General features: G+C 29.3%; 1 protein-coding gene across 1 annotated transcript; it reads right to left on the minus strand.

Annotated features, from left to right (window-relative positions):
- Positions 1-794: 794 nt before the first annotated feature.
- LOC123302272 (protein zyg-11 homolog B-like) lies at positions 795-10745 on the minus strand. The gene is made up of 16 exons (XM_044885165.1): positions 10241-10745; positions 8235-8353; positions 7949-8021; positions 6895-7108; positions 6643-6827; positions 6567-6570; positions 6425-6460; positions 5448-5545; positions 5327-5382; positions 4684-4847; positions 4449-4605; positions 3285-3434; positions 3024-3210; positions 2831-2960; positions 2111-2258; positions 795-948 (listed from the first exon to the last, which is right to left on the minus strand). Exons 1-16 carry the CDS (start codon positions 10594-10596, stop codon positions 803-805), a joined length of 2223 nt encoding a protein of 740 aa, XP_044741100.1. The 5' UTR covers positions 10597-10745; the 3' UTR covers positions 795-802.
- Between the last annotated feature and the right edge of the window lie 286 nt (positions 10746-11031).

An 11031-nucleotide genomic window follows, 5' to 3' on the forward strand; every position in this document is an offset into this window, starting at 1 on the left:
ATCGCCTAAAAGCCTATACGAATTTTTAATTTATTTCGGAATGGTTTTGAAGATACTCATCTTTTTTCACACGGAGTGGTTTTGAAGATACTCATACTCTTGAAAAAACCCATGTCACCTTCAAATGAGCTGGATTTTTTATGTAATTTATTTAATTTATCACATTCAAATTACCATACTTTACTTTTGTACTGATTCATGATTCGAGCCATGTGTAACACAAGGTAAAAAAAGTAAACCAAGTTGGTATAGATCGTTGAATGCGATAGTCTAAAGCTACTTTTGGTATAAACCATAGAGGTACTATTGATACTACATATTTGTTAGTCGGTAGTTAAAAGTAATGCTGTTTTATGTGGAAATCGTTGAATGTAACAGCGTCTCCTTCGTTATATTATTTCCATTGTATAAACACAGTGTATTTGTGTACATGTCGTTTTCGTAATCTTACTCATTTACGTAAACACGAATATTTTGTCTTTATTACGTGATGAAATAGTTTACATTTTGTGCCATGTCGCGTTCTTGTTACTTTACCTTCAAAACGAGCGAGAGAAAGCAGTTGTAAATTTTTTACTACCATTGTTGTTCATAAGTATACTTGTTTCTTTAAAAAAAAGGAATAACTTGTTTTTCAACAATACACGTTTTTTTTTCTTCATTTTTTTGTCAATTAATTATTATCAATCTTCATTTAAAACTTTGTTATACATTCACAATAATAATATATAATATTAAATTCAAAATTCAAAATAAATAACAATATTAATAATAATAATAATAGGCTAAAAATATTTAAATATTACAAATTAATTTTTTCAGTTTGTACAGTTTCTAAAATTATTGTTGCTAGTTGCCGTATTGGTAAATCCGTATCGGTATTCTCTAATATTGTCTCCAGTAATATATTACCACCTTCTTCAAATAACATTTGACAATATCTTTTTGCTAAAATATAAAAAGTACATTTATAAAATTTTCTTGTTACCAAACTGTTAATCAGCGCCTTCTTTTACATTGTTTTATAAAAGATGTAAGAAAATAGTTGAATGTATTAAGGATGTTAATGCGTCAACGATATTAGTAGAGAAAAATTATGATAATACAGAATTTTAAATGATTTTGAATGATTGGAAAAAGAAAAAAATATTGACGAATGATAAGCAACCTGGTAGTCTAAATTGGAACTACTCAAAACGGGTCCACATCCTGTTTTAATTAGTACGAATTATTATCGCCAGTTGGTGGAGTTACACCTCTCAATAGACCTTTTCATCGATTTGCTTTTGTTTCGGACAGTTGTCAAAAAATTATTCAACCTAAGAAAGTTAAATGTATTTTATCTTGTTAAGCAGCACTTTTTGACAAGGGTAGAATATATAAGATATGTCTTTACTTGATTGAAAACAGTCCGAAACAAAAAAGAATTATTTTGTAAATGAAAAGCCCTATTATCTGATAAGTGATAAGTACAAGTATTGCCATCTGGTAGTCTAAATTGGAACAACTCAAAATGAGTCAGCCCACTTGCTATTTTAATATTATTTATTTATCACCAGTTGGCGGGATTGTAGCTCCCAGTTTTCAATACTGTCGACGAATTAATTTCATTGAATTTTATAAGTTTAAACTTGATATTTTTCAGAAGTAATTTCCACAAATATACTTGAAACTTTTACAAGTGAATAATTATTATCAAAATTTTCAGAATTTCACAAAAATTTTCAAGTTTGTATTCATTTAAAATTTACATACTTTTTCCCTATGAACGCACATAGGAAAACACGGTTTACTCCCATAACATTATATCGATCAATTCACTGATCAATTCATAATGCAAACTTTATAACTGAACTAGCAAGCCCGAAACTTTCAAAAATTCCAAGTTTTTATGTTTTATCGTCAAATTAGAGCGAAGAACGAAATTACAGCAGAATAATTTTGGTTAATCACTAAACGGGCTCAAGGACTATAATTGAATTGTGTGATATTATAGAAAACAATTGCCTTAAATTATTAAAATTAATGCTAATTTTTGGTTCAGATGAAATTCTCCCAAATATCGTAAGCAAATACATTCTCACTGCGTAAATATATTTAAAATACTAACGATTTTTAGTGCAAACATGATGTATTGCCCACACCGCCCACAATTGTATTTGATTATCCACAGATTTTAACAATGGAAAAAATGGACGAAATGTTCGATATGCAACCATTTCTATATCAGGTGTTTTCCAATTCGATACAACATGCCCCTGTAACAAAATATTGAATATAAATTTTTATTACACATTATTAATTTTCATAGCAATGCTTATATATTTATCATCTCGCACAAATATAAGATAATCATTGTATGTCGTGCTCCGTAACGTTTGACTTTTTTGTGCAAAATACAAGTGGCATCAAAACAAAATAAGATTAATATGACATTACTAGAGTGTCATCTCGTAGATTTTTGACATTACCAACCAAATAACATAATAAGTATATCAACTCCTAAGGGAGAAAAAATATACGATCGAAATTCGGTGGCCAAGATATTTTTTTAATGTCTTACAGATTTTTCAATCAGTAACCATAAATTCACATGTTTATTAAACAGTTCTTTTCGCAAATCGGGTATCGCATGCGGTCCGCCGATTTGGTAAGAAATTGCTCAAAAAAGGCATAATTTTAATATTCATGCTTCCAAAACATTCAAGTTTCAACTAATGTAATCTAACCAAAATAGATGTGTTATTGATCGCCGCTGTTGGTCGAATTCATCAATTGTTGAATCTTATTATAAGAGATTGTTTCATGCTACTTTTGGTAATCAACTTACAAGTGAATCCAACATAAAAGATCGCGGTGTTTCTTTAACTCCCCACTTTTCTTCCCCATCACTTGCTAAATGTGCGATGATTCCAGCAGCAAAATAACTGACATCAATATGTTCTGATTGTAATAAACATCTAAAAAGCAAGAAAAATAATAATCTATAATATATTGATAATTTCAAAGATAAAACAACTTACTGTAATTTATTTATTAAATTTGGTATCATTAATTGATGCCGCAATTCTTGAACTTCAGCAATATTATTAATAAGACCTAAAACTTTAGTTTCGATGGAACTTTCACCAGCAAAAGTCATTAAAACATCTAAAAATAAATTAATTCCTCCTTCTTGTAAAAATACTGAACACGTAATGGATGATTCATCTATAAAATATAATTTAGGAGAAATAAAGTAAGCACTATTTTCTTTAAAGGATTAAGAAATTTTTTTAACAAACCTGTTAAATTCCACAAAGCGCTTAATGTAAATTTCATAGTTATGTCACAATTACGTTCGTTTACTTTGTCTTTGATCATTGATAATAATTTTTTCATATACATTGGAACTGATCCTATAATACTTGTTTCTTCTGTTGTGATTTTTGAAGCTGTAAAAAAATTACCTTATAAATATTAATATTTCTATATTTTTAACTCTGACGGAACAAAAGCATTCGTCATAATTTTGAAAACTTTGTATGCCTGTCTTTTATAGTGAAGCACATTTCAGCATTTTCTCCAACAGGCAGTTCGCATATAAATGCTTCGAAGAATAGAGTTTTCTAACATTGAATAACATAATCGGGCTAATTGGCAGTAGCGAATCTTTCAGGCGTGATGTTAAAAGAGACCGCAAACATGACTGTTACGAATTAAATTTCGATTTTTGTCCCAATTTTCTAGATCAGTTTTTTGTATTTTATAAATACGTATTTCCACTACCATGTAGTCATCATCAGTAAGAATTAGCTAGTCGTGATTACTCTTATTATGAATGTTACTCTTTGCTAATTTGGTGGCGGACTGCCTGTTATGGAATTACTGTTGCGGTGGAATGACTGTTACGGAAGAAGTCATTCTGGCATCCTTCTTGCCTGAATCGGTGAAACCAATATTCTGAGAGTGGCTACATCAAGTCTCCCTTGATTATTGGAGTTTCACAGAGGACATGTGACAGGCTAAGTTATTCCCTGATAATTCAGGGATTCACTTCTCAAATTTTTTCTTCAAATGAAAAGAGATTGTTTGGCCAACACTTTGACATTGTCACCGTTTAGCAAAAACGGCATTTGAAATAACATGACGAATCCGAAATTTATGATTCATGAATCTGACTGTTTTATCAGGGTGCATAATCACTAGCTACGTTTGCTTGAATTTGAGTAGGTTACAGTCGAGAAAGATAGTGGATTTTTTGGATCCACCTTGGAAGCAATTAAAACATAAATCTTGCTCCTTACAGTATTTTTTTGTTTTACTGACTCACAACACTTCTCTCCCTATTACTTCTTAAAATATAATAATTTTTTTCTGAGAGTATAAAACTAACATGTTTTTATTTATGTCTAGTTAATTGATTGTACTAATTTGTCATTTTAATTTTATGAATAATATATACTAACCTAATATACTAATTATAGCCACAGCCATTCGATTCATACTTGGATCATCTGTTGAACACAAAGCCATTATCACCAATTTTGCACAACGAAATTTTTCAAAATTTACTTCTTGTAATATTCGATCACTACATAATGTTAATAAAGCATTTTTTTGAATCTAAAACATTCCGGATAAATAAAAAATTAAAGTACAAAGAAACAAGTTTAAAAAATATTAATATTGATCAATTTTTACCTGTATTTGGCTAGGAAAATTATGCATAGCATCAATTGTTAAATTTACAACATTTTTTAATAAATTTGGATGGATTTTCGACGCAAATTCACCTTTGGTTAAATTATATAAGCATGCAGTTGCTGCCATTTGCACACCAAATTGTTTTGGATGATTTGCCATTGCTAAAAGGATGTTTAAACAAATATATCTTTATTATTTCATTATAGCCCGAAATATGATTTTCGTTAAAGATGGCATTTTAACATTGGTTTATAATTCATGTAAAAAAAACAGCACGGTCCGTTGTATGAATAGACATAGAATAAAATAAGGGATGGAGCATAAAAGTCCGACTTTAGGCGAGGGGAATGTTCCACCCAAGAAAAAACCATTGTGCCTGCATTTGATTAGCTCTGTCTGTTTAAACATGTTTGGGAAAGCAGAAACTAGTAATAATCAGTCGGGATAGCTATGATCTTAAGATCTGAATTACTACAAAACAAGAAAATAGCATAAAAAAGCCAAACATCTAAAAGGTCAACATAACGTCTGTTTTTCAACACGTTTGAAAACGCTGATTTTTTGCGAGATTTTTACATTTTGACAAACAAATGTTAAATTCCAAGCGTTGACGATAATCATTCAATTTTAAGTTACAAACCAGGTAATACAAGGTTTATAATATCAGCACGTGGTTCGTTTAACGTCGGTGATAACCTGAAAAATGCATTGTTAGAGGACGATGTTTCAATTAATAAAATTTGTTAATAAATAATTTATACCTAAATAAATAATATAAAGATTTTTGAACATAATTGGCGCGATCAGTATACATTTTGAGCGATGTTAAAATTTGTTTTTCATCAGTCATACCTGCTACCTAGAAATGAAAATAGAAAATTTAATTTTACTTACTTTTTTATAATACATTTAAATAGCTACATTCATGTGCGAAATTTACGACTTTTATGAGTCTAAAAGTTAAATAACTTGTCATGATGATTGATAAAAAACTAATGTAATAAAAATCATAATTAAAATTTGTGTTGGATCATTGATACGCGTCCTCTGGAGTAATTAATTAGCTCAACATGATAAAATCCCTACAATTAAAGTTCATTGCAAAGTGCAAACAAAGGTAAACTGATTTTACAGACGATGATTTGCTGTCAGTAAAATCCATTTACTCGTTTATAAGTTCCCGATAGGCCGCTTACCGCCAGTCAGTCCTTGGTTACATTCAAACTTAAACCAAATTTCTGATATTGCATGCACATTTATCTCACGGGGAACATAAGTGATTAAGATATGCTTCTGACGATGTTTGTCTTACACCTTTTGATATGCTGACAGTTATCGATATTTAAAAAATTTACTACCCCTATATCTATGATAAGATAATTAATCTATTTGATAAGATAATTAGTCTATTAGACTCAGCAATGCAAACTTATTGTTTTTAAATTTTATTCTAGTGGTATTTCACAATTTAAATACTTGGTAGTAAAGAGTTGAAACAAACTTTCTAAAGGCTCATTAATGCGAAAGTGAAGCAATATTTCAAGAAGTGGTACGATGATATCACCAAATCTGTCCACAATTGGAAGTTACAGGAACCAAGGAAAATAAGAAGACTTGTACAAATTTAGAGACCCTTAATTAACAGCGAGGTGAAATGGATTATTTTAGAAAGAGGTAAAATAACTATTGATTTGTTGTTTTTGAATGCAGCTGATAAAAATATGCAAAATATACTTACAGTTAAATTTTTTTGATAATGAATATGATTTGGATTTATAAACATTTCATTTAAACAACAATTATTAAACATTAATCCTAAAAATGTAAGTTTGGGATGACTTAAAATAAATTCACTTAAATAATTCATTTCCATATCTTGCTTTCCTAGATTAAAGAAAAACCATTTACATATTATAATCAAATTTTAAATTGAGAGTAGTCAAAATGAATAAGTACATACCAGACATATCTAAATATATTAAATTTGGTAAGGCGTTAACATTTTTTAATAAATTATCTAAATCACACACTCTACTGATTATTTCAAATGGACTCATTCCAGGAGGTTCACAGGATATATCTAAATATGTTAAATTATTTAATTGTATTATCACAGGTATCATTGTTGAATCATAACTTGCCTGAAAACGTAAATAATGTTGTATTAATCGGTTTTAACTAATTAATCACTAGTCAAAATTTACTTACCGTTATTAAATTAAACATTGATAAACATTGTAATTGATTTTTTAATTTTATTAACGGTTTTATATCAACAACTCTTGTATTTGATATATTTAACGATTGTAAATGTATTAAATCATCACATATAATTTCCAACGCATGTGTATTAAATTCCGTGTCGGATACATTTAGTGTACGTAAATTTTTTAATTGTGATATAGATATTATTGGACTATAACTAAAACAAAAAATTATTTTAAGAATGATAGTCAAAGACGCCCGTAAAAAAACTAACATCGCGTTTAAAAAAAACAAGTTTCGTTAAATATAGGATACGTTTAGTCGTTAATACAGCTTAAAAGTCAAATATAGGACTAGGTATACATACCGACTTTGAACCTTCTAGATTAATTTGCAGCGGTTGTACAGCTTTGAACAGCTGTTCAAATCAATAAAAATCGCCAAAAACATAATGTTACGACATAAAAAAGGGTAGCGACTTGACAACGCTAAAAGGCACATTCTTGACACTAACCCAACCTTCATACTGATTTTCAATCTTCTATATCAGTATTCTCAAAGTAGGAGATAACGCCCCCTCGTTGGCACTAGAGGCCTAAATGAAGGCGATAAGGCTAACTTATATAGGATAAGACTGATACAACACGCTTTGGAGGCGTTGGAAAATAATTAATTCTGGAACTGAGGAGCGAAGCTAGTAGTAACATAAAGATAGAGAAGTAGATTAACTAAGTCCTCTTTCTCACGAGCGCCATTGTGGCCATTCACTGAAACTTAATTTTCCGTGTTTTTTTACTACTTTTTCAATTTTTCTCCATATAAGATAGTTTTTCTTTACATCTATAATCAATACTAGTAAACAACCTTCCAAACCGAAGGTCACCTTATTCATGAAACGGATTATAACAAAACCCCACTCCTCTCCGTTCATCTTCGATACAGTGCATGTCTATATTAGAAAAATGAGTAAAAATTCATCGATACCGAACTGATCATTGAGTTAGCACTCATAAACATTTTTATCTGCTAAACAAAATACGTTATTATAAATACTTACTTATAACTATCAAAAATACTATGAGAAATATTTAAATATTTTAAATTTTGAATTGACCATTCGCTTAAACATCCTAAAAACCAAAAATAAAAATAATTATTAATCAAATTAATGTTGATTAAAATCAAATTCGATTAATATAGGATGCAAGAACGATGGTTCCTGAACGTATTTGATGATTGATACATTCGCAATGATTCGCAATCGAGAATACGCAGAAACCATCAGTCTTGCTGGTGGTAAACATCTTACATAAGTCGAATATCCAATAATTGAGTACACTTACGTATGACATCAGGGACTGGTATCGACATATTTACACATTCTAAATTAACTATTTTATGATTTGATATTTGGATAAGTCCTTTTGTTGTTAATTTAAGTACATCTTTTAATTTTATATGACTAAAAATAACAAATATATTTTTAAATATTGTTAAGTATAATTGTTGCTCAATAAATATTACGAAACAAAATTTGTATGTTCTCAAAATTAGCATGGAAAAGTTTAATGTATATTGTTTAATGTACACCTGTTTTTTTATAAAGATCCAAGAGGAAATTAAAAAATAAAAGCTTTTTTTGTATTTTCCACAATTTCAAATTGAATGGAAAACAAGTGAAAACAAACAATTGACTGAGTTAATTGTTGAAATACCATGCATAAATAGTGTTGATTACTCTCACATTGCACATACATATACAATTTATATATTACATACTATACAACTTACGAATAATTTGCGTCCTCATGGGTAAACAGTGGTGTTTACGAAAAAATGTTTCAAAAAAAAGTTGTTTATTTTTTGATAAGGAACATTTTTTACATTTAAACTTTTGTTCTATCTCTTACGGTTTACAAGATGGGTCCTACGGACCCATAGGTCGAGACCCAATTGACCTATGTTGCTCATTTACGAACTCGACCTCACTTTTTACGTCCTGAGTACGCTGTAAAAATTTCAACTTGATATCTTTTTTCGTTTTTGAGTTATCGTGCCCACAGACGGACGGGCGGACGGACAACCGGAAATGGACTAATTAGGTGATTTTATAAACACCTATACCAAAATTTTGTTCGTAGCATCAATATTTTTAAGCGTTACAAACTTGGGACTAAACTTAGTATACCATGCATATTACATATATGCATGGTATAACAAGGATAGTTTCATTTAAAAATCAATTCACTATACTGAATGTTTGGAAAATTTATGAAAGCTATAAAGTTGATAAATTTATGAAAGTTATTGTTGGACAAAGCAATATAGGAAAAAGCTTTTAGAAAATATTGCAATCTTATATATGTTCAAAACTTTTCCTCATATATATATACACAATATTTAGCTCAAATAACCTAATCGATAGTTAATTACACAGTAGAACCTCGACAACTTGAATAACTGTACACTATCAGAGTTATGGAGATTAATTAAGGTTTTTATTTTTAAATATTCGACTTATATAGCCTTAGTATAGAACGCGAACAGTATAGGAGATGTATAAGTTTACCAAATGAATTATACGATAGAACCAACATCGAGTAACGGAAACCGGTAAGCACAAATGTTGCAATTCGCTGCAATTGGCAAAAGTTCATGAAATAAGGATCTAACTTTCTAAAGAAACATGGTAATTTTCAGCGTTTTAGAAGTGTTCTGCCAGAGAGTGGTTTACGGTTTTCAGAGTACATTCAATCAAAAAACCTTATTAAATTATGAAAGGCTTTACTTTGTTAGTCATTTGTTTTTACTAGTTTCTAAACAATCCCAGTAATTCGACTCTTTCTGGTTTTAATATTGTCGGATTAATGATACTCTATGCATTAGCACATTTGGGCCTACTTAATTGTTTTCGGTTGATCTGCACTTATTTTGCAGTTTTGCCATATTTTTTTGCCTCGTATCTTAGCCACGAAGCCGCTTTCAAAAATTTCCTCGAACGGTTGTTTAATTTGCCTTTATGAACGATCTTTGGAGTTTGACATAGATAGAAAAAATTTGCCCCTTCTAATGGTTATTTGCCTGTTCTTTAACATTTTATCATGTCGAAAAAAATTTACTCTTTCTGGGATATTTTGAGTAGCGATATAATACTTTCAAACGTGTCATATTGTTAAAATTGAGACGGTTTTAGTGGTCAGGTGTGGGATCTCGAAACTGTGTATAACGAAAGAAGTTTGTTATGAATGAATAAATTGACTTTTTCCCTCAATTTCAAACGACATTAAATTTTTGGTATACCAAATTCAATTGGTTAATATTAAAAACAAGATAAGAAAGAAAAACTTACAATAATTTTGTATTATTAGGTGAAAAAAGCGTAATTGTCTCATCATTTAATAAACCTTTACACACCATACGATCAAACAAGGATTGCGATAAGACTTCACATAAAAATTGATTCTTCTCTTTAAATTTATATTTTAATTTATTTGTGGTCCGTAACATATTTGTGGGTTCATGAATTTGTTGTGTATCAAAGAACATATTTTGTGTTGTCGTTTTATGTAAGAACATTTCTTCATCATTCATTGAATTATGAACATCAATGTCAACTTGTACTAAACATGCTTCAAATATATCATGTAAATTATCACATATTACATCGATACACAGATCTTGTAAACTGTTTGGTGATTCAAGCATCTTTTAGATTTCAATATTTTTTTTTAATATTCCATATTTGTATACAAAAATTAATTTTTTATTTTTTTAAAACACAAATCACTTTTAAAAAGCTAGTTTTTTTATAATATTATTCTTGAGTTTTTATGATAGGTATCTGTACTTCTCTTATGAACTAACTGTCAAATATACATTTGACAGTAGAACCCCATCCCATGATATACGACTAAGACTACGGCAGTAGAGAATATTAGAACAATGCATGCAACAATGAAATATTATGTATTTTATCAGTGAAACTGTTGTTTTTGTTCTAGAGGGCACAAACTGATTAGCCTTTTTTGTTTTTATCTGTAAATAATATTTTAATTTGAATAAATAAATTTTATAATCTAAAATAAATATTAATTCATTAAATTCTTGTTTTATTTTTGTTTTCAATTCAGTTTTGGATTT

The sequence above is a fragment of the Chrysoperla carnea genome, chromosome 1, assembly GCF_905475395.1.
Source record: "Chrysoperla carnea chromosome 1, inChrCarn1.1, whole genome shotgun sequence".
Lineage (NCBI taxonomy): Eukaryota > Metazoa > Arthropoda > Insecta > Neuroptera > Chrysopidae > Chrysoperla > Chrysoperla carnea.

Excerpts from the sequence above, each read along its gene's own strand:
- LOC123302272 (XM_044885165.1), bottom strand. The coding sequence starts at position 10,596 with ATGCTTGAATCACCAAACAGTTTACAAGATCTGTGTATCGATGTAATA. Across the intron at positions 5,383-5,447 it reads TCTTTATATTATTTATTTAG|GTTATCACCGACGTTAAACG; the intron begins GTATAAATTATT and ends TGCATTTTTCAG. Across the intron at positions 3,211-3,284 it reads CGCTTTGTGGAATTTAACAG|ATGAATCATCCATTACGTGT; the intron begins GTTTGTTAAAAA and ends TATATTTTATAG.